We start from the raw sequence: 17,234 nt of genomic DNA on the forward strand, positions 1-17,234 counted from the left end.
GCGTGGGTACAATACAGCTGCGGGTACTGGGCCTGGTGTTGATAAATTCTGGCCATTCTTAGAGTCTGGTTTGGTTGCTTACGTATCATCAGCTGCAGTGGTGGCAGAGCAGAATTTTGTCTGTCTTAAAAGCAAGTTTGTTTCAAAAAAGCCTGGCTTTGTTTTGATGATGCATAGGGTCTGTTGCAGTCTTTGGTTTAGGATAAAAAAAGGCAGGTGGGGGGAGGCTGCATGTTCCCAGACTCCAGTGGGGCAGGCTGAAGGAAACCTAGCATGTTCTCACCTCCCCGTCCAGAAGGAAAGGGGGAAAAGGTTTTAGGTTCCCAATAGAAAGGAGTTGAACTTGGACAGCCATGGCAGCAGTAAGGGGAAGACATCCCAGACCCAGAAAGGGGCTCCCTGGTGAAAGGGAGAGGGCGCCCCCTGCTGGTACAGAGATTCCTGGTCCCCATTCCCCCAATCCCCGTAGCAGTAAGGAATGCTTTTTGCTCACATCTGTTGTTTGCTCCCCATGCTTGACATAAAATAGTGTTTATGAGGCAAGTCAGCGGAATCTTAATCCATGGTGGACTTTAGCCCCATAGGCAGGGTTACCCAAACCCTTTCCCGTTATCACTCAGTTGGCCCCAGTGTCACAAGGTGGCCAGGTCAGGGAGGGAGGCAGCAGGGGAGGAGAGAGAGCCATCTGCAGGTCAGTGACCTCAGCAAACTCTCAGGTCAGACCTGGATGACCTGAGTTGGAGCACAGGACTTCAGAGGACATGTGAGAAGGATGAAGGATCTGCAGATTTTTTTAGGAAAGTGGCCAGCTCACCAAAGACTAGAGGAAGCCAGTGAGGACAAACCTGCCCCAGAGGCAGCAGCAAGGCCCAGTGGTTTGTGGTAGCCCAGAAGGGGTGTCCAACCTGAGCCTCTTGGTTCAGAGTGTGGCACTTCCTGAGGTCAGCCATCAGGAATAGATACTTAGAATTGCTAGCAACTCCCAGGCCAGCTTTGCCACGAAGCTGCGTGGCTTCCTCTGCCTTTGAACTCACTCTTCATCCCTCGTTCTAGAAGTAGCCTCCCCTGCCATGTCTCATATCACTGTGTTGCCCAGGAATCAGGGCCAGAAAGAAGATTCCAAGTTGTGACTGTTCTATGGGTTTCTGACAAGCTGAAGTATAGCTTAAGGGTGGAAAGGCAGCCCCTAAGATATACTGTCCCTCCTCCAGACACTGTCCTTGGCTCCGCGGAAGGTCTGTGTTTGCCTGTTAGTAGAGAGTGTTGGATAAATGTGCTTGCTCCCATGACCTAATATCCGGCCCAGATCTTGTAAAGCACTCCCCTATGCCAGTCTGTTCTGACCCAGGCACCTTTCCTTTAGGAATGGCTTTTAAAATCCCAACCTACACCTACAGAAAGAAAGGAACCTCACTAAACATTTCCTTTAAAGTGTCCATCTCTGAAGAATTTGGATCCGTCTCCTGAACCCTGAGAACTTATCCAGGCTGACCAGGCATCAGCATGCAGGTGCAAGCCCTGGCTACTGTGCAAGGACTTGGCTTCCTAGGGACAGTGGAACTCTGCTGTAAGCATCCCAAGGCTCCCCCATGAAAGCTGTGCCAAGACCTCACCCAACTTTAAGTATTGGGTGGCAGTGGCAAAGCCGAGATTGGCCAGAAGATAAGATGGACTTAAGCCAGGGCTGAGAGACGATGGTCAGGCCCCTGTGTACAAATACGTTGCTTAAGCCCCAAAGGTGGCCTCTTTGCTCTTGGGAAAGTCCCTGTGTGTTTCCTTGAGTCGGTCATCCATTCCTGTGTCCTCGAATGCGTTCATGTCCATGGGCCCTCCAGGAAAGGCCCAGTGAGCCCATGCTAGACTCTCATAGCCACTTCACCCCCGTGCACTGTAAAAGCAGTTAGCAGCCAGACCGTGCCCAAGCCTGTGCAGCCGCAGTACGGATCAGACACGGCTGTGACGGCACTTGTTCTCCATGCCCAAGTCTGTGAAAGCTCAGTGGTGCAAGGACAGGTGGCTGCACCATGGTGACCATGAACCTGTGCCTGCTTGTCTCCCAATCTGTGACCCAGACCAGCCAGCTGGAAGCCAAGTGCACTCTCTGGTAGTATACCAGCCTGTGTGGGACAGAGGGGAGAGTAGCACTGCCTGTCAAGCCTCCTCACAGCACCCAGGTAAGGGCACTTCACATGCCTAACACAGAGCCTCTTGAATGTCATATGAGATATAGTGGTGAGGCTGCGTGGCAGGTGCCGAAAGGAGGGGAAGAAAACAGATTAGGAGCTGAGGTTGACTCGTGCTGACATTGGCTTCTGATACAAGTGTGTTTGGGACTGAGACATCCAAGCCTTCAGACTTTGTAGGACTTTCGTGGGGATTTGTGAGGGCTTTAATAAAAACAGGCGGGGAGGGTAGGGGGGCAGAAGGAGTGGAGGGCGCTGGGCAGAAAGGAAACAGGACTGAGCTTGACACACAGTGGCAAAGCCAGAGGCATAGTACCTGGTGAGTCACTGCGAGGTTTCCTGTTGGGGGGGCCCTCTGAAAGAGAGAGAGGGGGCCCCAGTGGTTAAGCGGGAAGAAGCCAGATCATTTAAAGGCAATTGCTTTCATTAAACCCTTAAAGGCCTTTTTCAGTCAGCCTGAAAAGCACCTGACATCCAACCCTCAGAACTGGACAACCTCAGGACCAGCAAGGGGTGTAAAAGGCTAAAACTGCTTCTGAAGGACTCTAAATCCCATCATCACACAGCTGTTGTGCAAGGTAAAGGCCTTTCGAGTCCACAAGGTCCATGTTGGAACAGAAGCAGGAGGGGCCCCTCAGCTACATCACACCTCATAACTGGGGAGGGGGAACTTTGCAGCTCCCATCGGCTCTGACCAGCAAAATATGGCAGGTGTCAGAGCCATTGGTCTGGTTCAGAGGGCTGCACTGAGGTTTGTGGAGAAGACTGCAGAGCTGGCTGGGCCGTTGCATAATCAGTGAGGCTGGGTTTAGCTGACCTTCTGCAGCATTCCAGGAGCTAGACGTATTTCTGTGCCTGTGGAAGATTCAGAGAAGGGAGCCAAGGGCTGAGGTGCTGCTAGTCTGATTCCATAGAGAGGAACCAGTGCTGGGGCAATGTCTGATGTCAGCATCTATGAGGCACTTATGTCCACTGTCATTCCCTTTTTAGCTAAGGAGTAGGCCTCCCTCTATCACCAGTTTGTGGTGACAGTAATTGTGCTTAATGTCACTGTGCCCTGTTAATCCCAGTGATCTGGTTTAGAAGGTCAGGGATGGTACTGAGTTTTATTTACAAGTAAATACATGCATGGTAAAAATGATTAAGTCCAAGGAAGAGAACAAGGGAGCTACAGTACAGGGGGTAGAAGACCAGCACAGATGATCGGGTGGCATGGTAATGACTGGGGGTGGAGAAGTGTCATCCAGGACTCGGCGTTCCCATGTGCCTAGCACTGGCCCCGGACACTGGCGAAAATAAACAGACGTCGTATACAGGATGGAGGAGATGCTTTGAGATGAATATGAGTTGCATGCCAGTACAAGAAAGTAAATAAGGGAAGTGGGATTGGGAATTTCACAGGGATAACTTGAGTAAGGATCTGAAGGAAGGGAGTGAGTGAGCCAGCTCTGAGTTGAGGGGAAGTTCTCCCTGGCAGAGGTCAAAGGTAATGGGGGACAGCAGATAGCAATACATATAGGGCCTAGCAGCACCAACCATTGTAGAAGCTTTGGCAAAGTGAGGTAGAAGCCTCTATGGCTTCTGAGCAAGAGGAGCAATAGGGTCTGGCATCATTGCATTGGGCTCCCCATGGCTGCTGCCGTGAGCACAGGTTGTTGGGGAGCCCTTATAGAAGCAGGAGGCTGACAGAAGTGTTGTCTCACAGAGGAGTCGTGGTGGCAATGGGCCACTGTCTGACAGAGGAGCCAGATTCTGCATATAGAGTATTTGTAAGAGAAGATGGACCAGATTTCTCCAACAGCAGAGACAGCGAGCAGAAGGGAGACAGAAGAGAGAAAGGTGAAGACTGACTACAGTCTTTGGGGTCTGAACTGACAGCAGCTCCTTCCTCCCAGGGGCCGAGCTGGGGAGGAGTGTGAGGATGGATTTGGGCGCATAGGGGCTTGCTCAGGGCAGGACCCTTGAGGTGTGAGCTGCCCGTCATAGCTGAAGAGGGCAGCCCAGCAGAGCTGGAGCTCCGGGAGGAACTCCCAGGCTGCAGATGGATGCTTGGAGCTGCTTGGTAAAATCCCCTAAGATGAACAGAGCAAGATGGGCAGGTTTTCACTGGGGAACTACCAAGGAGATAACAGGAAGGCACACAGGGGAGGGTGGGACCTGGGAAACCCAGGGAAGAAAGTACATGGAGCGAGAGTGAGAGACATGTGGGTCATTCAGCTGCTGAGGAGTCAGGGACCAACCGACCATGGGTGCTGAGAATGGGGCTGCCAGCACCTTTCCTCAGAGCTCTTGGGGGTGGGGGGAAGTAGGGAAAGCTTTTGCAGCTGAAGGGACAACCTGAGAGGGAAGACAGCAGAGGAGGAAGGTAAGGTTTTCCAGAAGACAGTAGGTCTGGTGGACCTGTTGGCCTAATACCAGCACAGGGAGCACAGGTGGAGGGAGCTGGCCTACATGTCTTACTGGCATCTGTCTCAGTTAAAAAAGAAGCCAGGTCATGGGCTGCAGGTAGGATGAGTTCGAGTGTCCCCTAAAAGCCTCTGAGTGGGGCGAGGCCTGCCTAGTCGCAGTGAGGTTGAGTTGCAGCTGTGGGGAAGGCAGGACATTAGGGCTGTGCTTTAACCGCACAGGTACAGTAGAGCAAGAGGCAGATCTGGGTTCAGGCGGTTGCGGGGGGGCAAGGATTTAAGCTGGCTTCATCACTGGTGGGTGCTACAGCAGGAGGGCATCCACGGAGTAAAGACCCCAGAAGATAGAACTAGTGACCAGATGACCAGCAGTCAGGTTATAGGGGTTCCAAGGTTCTGGCAGAGCCCAAGGAAGAGGGTGGGCACAGATGTCAAGTGTCCCTGGACTGTGCCTGGGTGTTCAGATCACCCAGAAGAACCTCGAGTGATGTGGAAGCTAAATGGGAAGGCCAGAGTTGAAATTTCAGGCGGCGTCACTGGCACGACAGTGGGTAGGCAGGGGCTACCCAGCCCCTTAAGGGTATGGGAGGGAAAAGCCCCACTGTGGCAAGGACAGGCATCTGGGCCAAGGGTGACCAGCTCTAGGGGACTCCTGGCACTGACAGGTTATCATAACTGTGTGTATCGGGACAGGGGTTCTCATTCTGTGCCGCCCGCGGGTGCCTCGAGCAGTAAGCCCACAGTGTCAGCAGTGAGAAGAAACCCAGACTGGAGCAAGAAGGAGCAGAAATGGGTAAGGTTAAGAGGGAACTTTACAGAGACTTCCAGAGAGAGGATACCCTGACCATCTCCTCAGGAGGCTGGGCTGGGAAGCAGCTCTTAGGAAAGTAGCAGCTCAGCTTCAGGACCTGCTGCGGGGCTGGACCCCTCTTGTTCCTGAACAACACAGTGCACAGCAGGGGCGAGCGGCGGGCTCTCACCTGAGCTTGCTCTTGAGCGCGTTCACCTCGCGACCCATGGCCTCGTTGCTCTCAGTGGCCTCATCCAGCTCGCGCTGCAGCTTCCTGCGGTTGGCATTGATGCGCTGCGACTCCTCCTCTGCCTCCTCCAGCTGCCTCTTGAGCTGTTTGACCTTGACGTTTCCTTTCTCTGCCTGTCAAGGAGAGAGCGGCCACAGGTAAGAGGCTGCAAGCCAGGGAGCTGCAGGCCTGGGGGAGGCACAGGGGCCAGGCTCACCTGCTCCTTGTACTGCTCGGCCATCTTGCGCTCATCCTCCACCTGCAGCAGCACCTCCTTCAGCTTCTTGTCCCGTTGCTTCAGAGACTTGGTCATCGCCTGCTTCTCTCTGCACAGGGAGGGGTACCGGAGATGGTTTCAGACACAGCTGGCTCCCAGATCCTGCATGCTGCCCTGAGTCTCCCCCTGGCTCAGGACAAATCACCAGGATGGGTCAGGTGGGAGATGGGAACCTTAAGATCCAGCTGAGTGAGTGAAGTAGACTTCAGAGGTCACAGGCTGTGTGCCTGTTTCTCTAACATCCAGAGCAGGCTACTCAGTACAGATGACAGATTTGCGTTATGGAAAAAAAGTCTGGGACCAGAATTGGGGGCGGTTGGGGGCTGAAAGGTGCTGAGAATGTTCTCGCCTGGACTTTGGTGACCCTTATGCATGTGCCTGACTCTGCCAGACATCATTGGAGTGGACACTTTGGAGGGATGAACCGCAGGGTGCATGTGTGATGCACCAAGCTGCTGCTAAAAAGGACTCTGACCACTGCCTCAGTTCACCCCTAATTTAGTTGTCTGTCCTTGAAGATTTACTTACTTATTTGGAAGCTATAGTGGAGAGATGGAGATTGATCTTCCATTCGCTAGTTCACTTTCCACATGGGAACAATGGTCTGGTCAAAGCCAGGGGCCTGGAACTCCATCCAGATCTCCCGCATGTGTGCGGGGACCCAAGCCCTTGGGCCAACTTCCGCTACCTTCACACACACATCATCACGGAGCTGGGTTGGAGGTGGAGCAGTGGGGATTCCAAACCAGTGCTCATGGGATGATGGCATTGAAGATGGAGGCCTAACCCATTGCCCCTCAGCTCTGACCCCAGATCCTGAATTTAGGGGAAAGGCCTTTCTGTGCATGTGCTGAATGTAACAGAATGTCCCTGCAGTCGGAGGTTCCCCTAGGGAGCAGTGCCAGGATCCAGCTCCCTGCTAGTGCACCAAGGGAAACACCAGAGGATGGCTCTAGTGCTTGGGTCCCTGCACTCACGTGGGAGACTCTGAAGGAGCTCCTGGCTTTGGACTGGCCCAGGTGAGTCAGTTGGGGAGTGAACCAGAGAACGGAAGATCTCTTGTTTCCCTTTCTGCAACTCTGCTTTTCAGATAAAAATGAATAAACCTTTTTAGACATAAGCACCATGTGGTCTTGTGAAGGCTGACGAGGGCCATCACGACACCAGGAATGGCCGATGTCCTAGGAGGCTGTTTTAGGCCAGGCAGAGACACACGGCACTTAGCCGTTTCCACTCATTTCTCGCAGTACCCACTGCATGGGTGCCACTGAGCAAGCTGCTCAGAGCTGGCCCCGGTCACCAGCAAATGAGCTGCAGTTTGGAGCTCCAGGCGCCTCTTACCTGGCCTCCTGCTCGACCTGCTCCTCCAGCTGTGCAATCTTGGCCTCCAGGGCTGCAATAGTGGACTTGAACTTGGACTTGACCGCCCCCTCCATCTCCTGCAGCTTGCTCCGGAGCTCCTTGTTCTGCCGTTCGAGCTGCTGCCGTGCACTCTCGTTCTTCTGGGCCGCACTGCGCTCTGTGGCCAGCTCGTTGTTGAGCTGCTCAGCCTGGGGAGGAAGGTGAAGGATCGTGAGGCAGAAGGACACAGCTCCTGCACAAGGCCCTCCGCCTTCATCCAGTTTATGAACCTTCTCCTCCACAGGCGTCCAGTGCCGCCCAGGCCTAGCCAGGGCCTGTCCTCAGCTACCCTTCCCATCCTGCGGCCTAGTCCCAAGCCTGCTGTCCATCATATTTGAGGGGCTTTGTGTCATGTGATGGGCTGCGGTGCTGGTCACACAGTAGATGCCCAGCAAGCATTTTCACTCCAGTGGAGGAGTCATACACCCTGCAGTGTGGCTCTTGAAGCTCTGAAGGCCAGCAGAAAGGTCTCAGGATCATGCCACCAACCAGAGGAGACCTGGGTCTCTGCATAGAGGTCTTCTACTGTCCCCCTGCCACTTGGGGACTGCACACAGCAGGGCAGGCCTGTGACAAGAGATGTCCAGGGCAATGTGAGGCTCCAGGGCCAGTGGCCCTGTCCATCCTGCTGAGGTCCTCATGTGCTCTGAGCGATCAGAGAGCACTGGTCTAGTGTCTGACAGTGGATCCCTACTTGGGGCAAGGAACAGCCGCTGAGTTTGAAAATGCCAACATTCCCAACAGGCCTGCTTCCTGGAGCCTTGTGCTGCCGGCTTGCCTGGCCCTGGGCAGAGGCCCTAGGCCTTGTGCAGCACGCACCTGCTGTGTGGCTTTACGGACACGGTCATTCATGGTCTCCATGTTGCCCTGTTCCTCCTCCAGCTCCTCCTCCAGCTGTGCGATCCGGGCCTCTAGGCGGCGCTTCTCATCCTGCAGCGCGTTCCTAAGGGCGACACTGGTGTTGGGGGCCTCTGCCCTCCGCTGGGAGGAGCAGCTCCCCAGGGTCGCCCTCATCTTGTAATTGAGGACCAGAGGACCCATCCAGAGGCAGCAGCTAGGAAATGAGGAGCTGGGACAAGGTGGGGACTGGCTCCCCTCCCTGATACTGCCCAGCAACTCCTGGTGCACACCTCGCTGCCCAGTTTAGATGAACACAAATCACCATGCACCCAACAAGGAACCCGAACATCTTGAGGACAAGGCCTCTTCCCATCACAACCCCAGGAGAGCATTCGGCATTGTCCCATTAAAAAGGCCCAGGCTCCCATAAGCTGTCAGCTTCCCCACCCTCCCAAGTAGCCCCATACCTTCCGGACAAGCTGCTGGCCAGCTCCTCTGCCAGCTCCTCCTTCTCCAGGTCTGCCTGTTTGCGGGCTCTTTCTGCTGCGGCCAGATCCTGGAGGCAGAAGGGAAGCTGCTGTCTGCCTGGAGAGGGCCAGCCAAGTCCCAGCCCCTTGAGTTCACCCTGCCTCTGTGCCCAGGAACCTGCCATGTCTGGGATGACCCTTGAACATGAGCATTTCTCCTCTGAGCTCAGGGGAGGCCCCAGAAACACATCAGAGAGAGCTCCTGTCTTGGGGTGCTCTTGTGAGGGAAGCCCACCCATGTGAGATACAGAAAGAGGATACCTGGGGAGCTACGGTTCCTCCCACCAGGACCTCCACTGAGGTTCTTGTGGCCAGAAGGTGGCTTTACCTCTTGTAACTGCATGAGGTCTGCCTCCAGACTCTTGGCTTTCTTCTCGTTCTCTTTGGCTGTGGAAAAGATCTCGTCCCTGGAGGCACGGGCGTCGTCCAGCTCTCTCTGGAAGTCCTTCATCTGAGCCTGCAGGAAGTAACAGGTAGAACAAGCTAAGCAGCCCTCACTCGCCCCTAGTTCTGCCGCCCAGCTCAGCTCTGCCTACTAGCAGGGTTCTTTCTGGGGCCCCAGGTAGCCAGGCTCAGCAGGCCTAACCTGTAGAGCCCCTGATGACCGTGCCCGATCCATGCACAGTGGGAAAGTGGCCTCCAAAGGCTAAATGGAAAACGGGCTGAGCTGGCACTGACAAAAACAGGTGGATCTACTTCCTGCAGCCTCTGAGGGGATGGGGCTCAGGAGGGTGGTCACTCACCTGCAGCTTTCGAAGCTGCTTGATGGCCTCCTCGCGCCCTTTGATGGCCGAGTCGGCCTGAAGCTCCAGGTCCTTCAGGTCGCCCTCCAGCTTCTTCTTGGCCGCCGTCGCCAGGGCACGCTGCTTCCGCTCGTCTTCCAGTTCCGTCTCATACTCGTGAAGCTGAGCGAGAAGCAGAGATGTGTGCTGCCCGGCTGCCCTGGGCGGTGACTTCCCCATCCACACGCAGCAGTTCACACGCTCCCGCCTGCATCCCCCCAGTGGGGCGCACCTGTCTCTGCAGCTGCCTCCTCTTCTCCTCGTTCTGCTCGTCCCGGGCCTGGAGATCCCTCTCGAACTGGCCCTTGAGGGCCTGCATGTTGACCTCCAGCCTCAGCTTGGCGTCCTCGGTGGCTTGCAGCTCGTCCTCCAGCTCCTCCAGCTGTGTCTTCATCTCCTCCATCTGCGTCTCTAGGGCCCGCTTAGATTTCTCAAGCTCGTGGACCTAGGGGACAGCAGAGAGCACCTCTGATCTGAGCTTTGCCTCTCGAAAGATGGCTCAGAAACCCCCGGGGGAGGCTAGGCAGGAGAGGTAACTCCAGCCTGTGCTCCATTCCTGATCACCACCCACTGTGAAAGAGGCCAGGCTCCCCTTGCCCCAGCCAATAAGCCTCAAGGGAAAACAGTGGGGAAATGAAAACCAAGCAGAGATGGTCACAGGTCACTCACGTTCTTGCCCACGTCGTCCTTGGAGCTGACCAGATCTTCCATCTCAGCCTTGAGCATTTTGTTGGTCCTCTCCAGCTCCTCCTTGGCCTCCAGGGCTTCTTCCAGGGCCCGAGCCAAGGATAAGGCCTTGGTCTCCTTCTCCCTGGCTTCGGCCTCAGCTCTGTCCCTTTCGTCTGCGTACTTGGAAGAGATGTTCTTCTCCTCGGCTAACAACTGCAACACAGAGAAGACTCAGAGGTATCATTAGTGGGCACCCCTGAGGTTCACTGGGTTGCCAGTTCAGAGCAGAATGGCTGTAGGTCTGTCTGTGTTTAGGTGCCGGCAAGTCATGAGGCATCTGCACAAGGAGCAGATAACGCCCTTGCTTCTGGCTCTCACCGCCCAAGGTCAACTGGATCCTTGGGCTTGGAAATACTTCAGGCTGCCCATGACAGTGAATGGCCGCATGACCACGGCTGAGGCCAAAGTGACATGTCAGCTTGCCAGAGGCCAATTACTCCTTTGTTGTTTCATGGCCACACATAACTATCTTACAAAAGGGCCCTAGGAAAATGGGAAGTATGAATGGACCTGTACCTGTTGAGCCTTTTGCTCAGAGAAGCAACCCAAAGAACATTCTTTGCTGGCATCAGACTCCTCCTCAGAGGGCCAGGGAAGTGTATCAGACTGTCACTTCTAAAGGCCAGAATTCAGACAAGGCTGAAGCAAGGACTCCCCCGAGCCACAGCACAGAGCAACTCATGCTGGGTTTGACAGGAAAATGATAGAAGCCATCTCAGGCCCTGGACAGATGAGGAGGGAAGGTGGTGGAAAAGGGAAGGAACAGGAAGTCATATAGAAGCTTGGAACATGGGGACCAACTGGAGAACCCCTCCATCTGGGACATCCGGCCTCATGGTGGAATTCCCCAGTGACCTTAAAGTACTTGGAGATGAAGCCGTTTTAACTAAATACAGGTAGCATTCCTCAACCTGCTTTGAAACAGGTGTTTTGAGGACCTAGCCTCAAAAAGTGATTATAAAGTTCCAGACTTTGGAACATCGCAGATTTCAGATGAGGAGAGTCAACTGGTAAGATCTACACACAGGTTCCAAAATGAAAAAAAAAAACCAACAACCTCTGAAGGCAACAACATTTGCACCTGACCCTGTGGTGCTGGGATCTGCTAATGTCCACACTGACCTAGCAGCTCTCGTATTTCATCGTCTCCCAAAGCCAGAGAAGACGACTTGTCAGGTGTTGACAGGATGCTGTGTGGGATACCTACATCCCATCTCAGAGTGCCTGCTTCCAACTTCCTGCTCATGGGTACCCTCTGGGAGGCAGCAATGAGCAGTGATGGGTACCCAAGGGAGCGGCTCCCTGCCATCCTTGGGGGAGACCCAGATGGAATTCCCAGCTCCCGACTGCTTCTCTCTGCCTTTTGACAAAAGCCTGAGGCATTTTCAAGAAGGAAAACTAGCGTTCCCATGCTTCCAGTGAGGCAGGGATGGGATGCAGCCTCCAGTGCCACCCAGCCCTACATCCCACACCAGTGTCCTGGCATGGAGTGCAGGCCGCCGCAGCCCCCACCTGATCAAACTTCTTCTGCTTCTTTTCCAGGTTGGACACCAGTTGCCGCTGGTTGTCCAAGTCCACAACCAGGTCATCCAGCTCCTGCTGAAGCCTGTTCTTGGTCTTTTCCAGTTTATCGTAAGCAGCTGCTTTCTCCTCAAACTGCTGGGTGAGACTCTCAATTTCCTTCTGGAACTTCTTCTTGCCTTCTTCCAAGGATTCCACAGTGCTGGCAAAGTCCTGCAGCTTCTTCTTGGAGTCGGAGAGCTGAAGAGGAGTAAGAGAAGTCCCTTGAGTGATTCCCCAAGGACCACTTTGTCCTCAGTGAATAGATCCAACAGCAGGGGAGGCTGGTGAGCTAAGCAAAGCAGAACCTAACGCTCAACCATGGAGTAAGGACCATGACAGCACCTGGATGTTCAGGGTGGAGATGTGACGCTCCAGGTTCTGCTTGGCCTCTGTCTCCTCATCCAACTGCTCTTGCAGGCTGTTCCTCTCGTCCTCTAGCTGGCGCAGCTTGGTGGACACATTGAGCTTCTGCCTGGTTTCTTCTTGGAGCAGCTCCTACAGAGGACAGGTGAAGGGTTCAGGGATCCACCCCAAGGAAGGCCATACCCAGGTGCCCCCTCCCCTCTCAAACTCTGGCAGGATACTCACCTGGGTGTCCTGGAGCTGGGACCCAAGGGACGCCACCTCCTTGGCCAGCTTGATGGCCTTCCCCTCGGCCTCAGTGAGCATGCCCGTGACACTTTCCACTTCATTCTGAGGGAGACCAGAGCCTGGTTAGTGGAAACTTCTAGAAACAGAGCTTCATTAAAGATGAAACTGTCCTTTTTGCTTCACATACATTCCATATCTTCATGGGACCAGACATGGGGTGTCCAGTGATTGTAACAGTCCCTGATGACATTAGCTGTGGCTCTGAAGGCAGATTTGCCACCTGCATGCCAGGGTCTCTGGCCCAAGTCTGTGGCTTCTTGGAATTTGTTGGGGCCCCAACTATGTGGGCTGGTCCCTGACCCCCACCAAACAGGCAGAGAGAAGCAGTGAGCCTGGGAGTCCAGATGCTAAAAGCCATCCAGGCTGATGTATTCCTGACACTGGAGAGGAACACCTCAACTCCCCAGGGATCTCATCCCCACCATCACCCTTTTCCCATCCAGAGATGCAGACCCAAAGTGTCAGAGTCCTTTGCTGCAATGTCTGCCCCTCCTTCCAGCCACTGTGATTGAATAGCAGGGCTGAGGGGACCTCGGCCTGCCACCTGCCTCTTCCCGTCCACAACAAGGATGTGTGTGACCTTGACTCCACCCTTCCAGGACCTTGCCTTTCCTAAGGAGGCAAAACTCCTGCCCTCAACTACCTGTGGGAAAAGTGTCACACTCACTGCCTCCCTGTCCCACTGTCCTGGGTTGTGAGCGCATGAAGTATTTATCAGAAGTGAGGCCACCTCCTGGGAGCGAAAGGTCAGACCACAGGCGTCTGCAAAGTGCAGTAAAGGCCAATCATACGCAGGCCATGACATTCCTCTGCTGAAAGCCCTTCTAGGATATCCCGGCACCCAGAGGAAAGATCAGCAGCGTCAGCAGCCACTCCAGGTTCACCCTCCACCGTGCTGCTCCTCCCAGCCCTGCTCTGCTGGCCAAATCCAGTCTCTTCCAGTTCTCCTGCTCACCCCTGGGCTTTTGCACAGGCTCTCCCTTCTTCCTGGTTGACTTTGACTTACCCACTGGATTCTATGTCTGCCCAAGGGAAGCTTCTTCTGCCTCCTTCTGCCCAGGCCAGGCCCCCTTGCTGTCAACACTAGGACAGCATGAGTCTCCCCTGTCCTGTAGGACTTCACACCCACAGATGTGATCATCAGCATCTCCCAAGAGGGAGGAATTCTGCTGGGACAAGGACAGCATCTGCCCTCATCCTCACTCAGGGCTGTGTCTCAGTGCCTGCATACAGCAGGTGCTCAATAAATGCTTGTTGGACAAAACAGATGAAAGCTTTCTCTGAAAGACTGAATGGGACAGAGAGGCCATGTCACCCCCTCAAGGCTCCTTCTGCTGGTCCCAGGCGGCCGGGAGGCGGCCCCTCACCTGCAGCTTGTGGACTTTGTCATTGAGCTCCGCCCGGGCCCGCTCGCCATCACTGCACTTGGACTGCAGGTCCTGCAGCTGCACTTCCAGCTTCTTCTTCTTGTGCTCCACCTCCTGCTTCGCCTGGCCCAGGGCCCGCAGCTCGCCAGCCAGATCCGCGTTCTCCTTCTCCAGTGTCTGTTTGGTCTTGTCGAGGTTCGCCTTGGCCTGCACGAACAAGCAGAGAGGGCAGGGAGGCCTGAGACCCACAGCTACCAAGGCACCTTCAGGCGGGAGCCACAGCTGCTTCGCTCCCTTGCTGTGCCGGGGACCGGTGCCCGTCATCTCCAGGCAGAGAACACGGGATTGCCACCAAGACTGCAGGTCCCTTCTGACCCCTCCACTGCAGCTTCAAGCAAATTCTAATAAATTTTACATGAAAATTGGGAGTCTCAGCTTCACTTTTTTAAAAAGTCGTATGTTCTTGGTCATGACTGGTGCTAGTTATAGCAATGGGGATTTTGTTAAGATCCACTGAACAGTGGTAAACTTCACTGGGCATACCTCAGTCCAAAGAGCTAGAAACCAGGGCTGGCCTTCCTCTAAATTAGTCATCATTTGGGTCAGAGTGAGGACTGGCCTTGGACACGGGGCAGTTAGACTCCACTTGGCCCAACTCCCCAGGATTTCCTGTTGTCCTTTTATCATCAGTTATACCCTGCTAGATCTGTCAATCAGAATGATTTAGATTTTAAATTATTTTGGATTTGGGCATATTTGCATTTGCACATTGAGGCACCTCGGAGAGGAGACCTGAGTGTGAACATGGAATTTGTTCATGATTCATGTATGCCTTGTGTATAGACCTGCATCTGGACCCTAGGATGGCATAAGGCGGGATCTTCCACTTGGGGCATCCTGTGGAGCACTCAGCATTGTGGATTTGGTGCATCTGGCTTTCAGTCTTCCCGAGGAGGGAAGCCCAAGCCGCCATTAGGCGAGGCTGCCAGCGTGGTGCTGGTCCATACATGGTCACGGACCAGCCTGCTGCTACATACCCTCTTGAACTGCTCCAGCTGCTCGGTGAGCTCCTCCACAGCCTGTGTGTGTTTCTGCCTCATCTCCTGCACCTGCGCCTCATGGGACCGCGTCTCCTCCTCCAGAGCTTTCTTCAGCACCGTCACCTCCTGTTCCCTCTTGGCCCTGTAGGAAGGACACAGGGGATGGCCAGTGGGTGGAGACTGGGGTTCACCCTTGACCCTGCTGTGCCCAGGAAGGAGTGCTCTCCCAGGGTGTAGAGCTGGAGTCCCCATCACACCCCTCCCTTGCTGTGTGATCTTGGGTGATTCCGCAAACTTCTCAGGGCCTGCAACTTCCTTCGCTGCTAACGCTGAATACTGGCTCCTACTTCCTGAACACTTGTTCTGTGCCAGGCACTGAGCTAAGTCTCACACAAGGGCAGCCCAAGGGCGATGTTTTTAGCATCTCCTTCAACAGTTTTTGATTTTTCTGAACATTTTACAGCTGGCCTGATAGCAGACAACTGAAGGAATGGGCAGCCTCTGAATGCCTTGGTCCCGTGTCCACAGGTTCAATCTACCGAGGAGCCAAGATGTTCAAACCAAACACTGGGTCTACACAGAACACATAGAGCCTTTTTTTTTTTTTCTTTTTTCTTGTCATTTCCTAAATCAGGCAGGCAACATCAAGCCTGCGGGCCTTGTAAGTCACTTGGTCTGGCCTCTCCTGGGCAACTATAGGTGGGACCAGAAATCTAATGCACCTGCAGTTGGCTAAATTTTTAAGTGGATCATTTTGAGTGGCCTGGGAATGATGTCACAATCAGCCAAGTGAACAGAAAGCAGGTTTCCCGGCCCTGCCAATAGGATGGTGACCAGTCCCATGGCCTTCGCACTGTATTCGCGCCTGCCTATCACCTGGGATTGGGTGAGAGGATGTGGGAGGGCGCACACAGACACTTGGGCAGCCATGGTTCATGACGTCCACGGGCTTGGGGTGACTGTGATGGCATGTCCATCAGAGCCAAGTGTGAGTGAGCAGGTGGCCAGGCAGTTGGCCTGGCTAGCCAGGAGCGCTGTGAGACCCCTCACCGGAGCTCCTGCTGGGTGGCCGTGGTGTCCAGCGTGTCCTCCAGCTCTGTCTTGAGTGCCTCCAGCTCCTCCCCCAGGTCTCGCTTCTGCTTCTCAGCCTTATTCCTGGCGGCCCGCTCTGAGTCCAGGTCCTCCTGCAGGTCTGAGATGTGGCCCTCCAGCTCCCGGATCTTCTTCAGGGCATTGTTCTTCTGGGACATTTCATCCTCCAGCCTGCCAGGGACCAGGATGAGTGTCAGAAGTGAGACCCCAGGATGCCTAGCCCTCTGTTACCTCACAGCTTAGTTCCAGATCGCTTCCTGGGATCAGGTACGGGTACTGTGTGGATAGCAAAAACACACTGCAGCTACACCACTTAGACACCAAGCTGTACCGCTTAGACCTTACACAGGATGTGACTGCCAAGGCCAAGCCCCTGCTGTGACACTGCCCTCCCTTATGAGTGCCAGCTAGAGTGCTAGGGGACTGGCCAGACAGCTGTAGGGCTCACACCTGAGCTCTGCCTCTTGCAAGCCCTGGGACAGACACCTGCTCCTTTCCCCTCTGGGAGGCTCAGCATCCTCTCCTGGGAGAGGCAGGGAGCAGCATACACCTGACCAGAAGAGGCTGCTGGGAAAAGAACTTGGCAGGGTAAGCAAATCAGTCACCTCTAGGGCCATTGCTCCCACTGGGTCCCCAGAGTGAGACCTGCAGTAGAAAGCCAACCCAGAGCCAGGAAGGAGGGATGTGCACCAGGGGCTGGGTGGGAGTGCCCATGGAAGGGACTGTGAGGAGAACCAGGGCTGCTGTATGTGGTGGGTCGGAGTGGGGAGAAGGATGCACAGAACCAGGGAGGAGGGACCCTGGGAAGGCAGGTCAGCCCAGTCTTAGAAGATGCTGATGGAAATGAACTCAGTGGTAACTGGAAGTTCAGAACAGGAGCACAGATGAGAAAGGCCTGTACAGCCATGGAGGGCTGGCAACACAGAGGGAAGAGACTGGAAAAGAAGATGGTGCTTACAGGGTGAGGGGGTAGGGATCCAGGCAGGCAGGCTTGCAGAGTGTGCAGAAGGTCTGGCCTGGGAGACTAAGTCTGTGCCAAGGGCCTAAGGCCCCCTGAGCCCCAAGGTAGCCACTGGCAGCCTGGCAGGGGCCCCCAGGATGCTACCTGGCCAGGGCCGCCTGCAGCTCCTCTTCCTTCTTGGCCAGCTGCATTTTGAGCTCTGCAATCTGGGCCTGGAGGTCGGCGATCTGCTCGTGCAGGTCACTGGCCTCGCCGTCCATCTTCCGCTTCAGCTTCTCCAGCTCCTGCCGGCTCTTCTCCTCCTTCTTCAGCCGCACTGCAACAGAGCAGGTGGGGGGTGGGCTCCTCAGGATGAGGCCTGGGATCAGGCGTTTTACATGGCGCTTGGGGGCGGGGG

General features: G+C 54.9%; 2 protein-coding genes across 4 annotated transcripts in view; one reads left to right on the top strand and one right to left on the bottom strand.

The window, feature by feature from the left end:
* Nucleotides 1-11,789, top strand: part of NDE1 (nudE neurodevelopment protein 1) — a 35,872-nt gene extending 24,083 nt beyond the window's left edge. The window contains exon 9 of the transcript XR_005883189.1: nt 11,706-11,789. The gene's annotated coding sequence lies outside the window, so the exon portion shown is untranslated. The remainder of the gene's footprint in view (nt 1-11,705) is intronic.
* The window catches only part of MYH11 (myosin heavy chain 11), a 69,476-nt gene that overhangs the window by 792 nt on the left and 51,450 nt on the right, over nt 1-17,234 (bottom strand). For 2 of the 3 annotated variants that reach the window (XM_040973252.1, XM_040973251.1), the window contains 16 exons: nt 16,982-17,153; nt 15,835-16,047; nt 14,782-14,926; nt 13,745-13,951; nt 12,315-12,419; nt 12,069-12,221; nt 11,676-11,924; nt 10,104-10,316; nt 9,667-9,879; nt 9,396-9,557; nt 8,981-9,109; nt 8,593-8,681; nt 8,105-8,228; nt 7,226-7,434; nt 5,825-5,933; nt 5,569-5,741 (listed from right to left, as the gene is read on the bottom strand). In XM_040973252.1, coding sequence (XP_040829186.1) covers nt 5,569-5,741; nt 5,825-5,933; nt 7,226-7,434; nt 8,105-8,228; nt 8,593-8,681; nt 8,981-9,109; nt 9,396-9,557; nt 9,667-9,879; nt 10,104-10,316; nt 11,676-11,924; nt 12,069-12,221; nt 12,315-12,419; nt 13,745-13,951; nt 14,782-14,926; nt 15,835-16,047; nt 16,982-17,153 — 2,665 coding nt within the window. Of the gene's footprint in view, nt 1-2,499; nt 2,539-5,568; nt 5,742-5,824; nt 5,934-7,225; nt 7,435-8,104; nt 8,229-8,592; nt 8,682-8,980; nt 9,110-9,395; nt 9,558-9,666; nt 9,880-10,103; nt 10,317-11,675; nt 11,925-12,068; nt 12,222-12,314; nt 12,420-13,744; nt 13,952-14,781; nt 14,927-15,834; nt 16,048-16,981; nt 17,154-17,234 lie in introns of all 3 variants that reach the window. The other variant, XM_040973253.1, reaches the window with a different exon arrangement.

This window comes from Ochotona curzoniae, unplaced genomic scaffold (assembly GCF_017591425.1).
Source record: "Ochotona curzoniae isolate NIBS_2020 unplaced genomic scaffold, NIBS_Ocur_1.0 contig_2321, whole genome shotgun sequence".
Lineage (NCBI taxonomy): Eukaryota > Metazoa > Chordata > Mammalia > Lagomorpha > Ochotonidae > Ochotona > Ochotona curzoniae.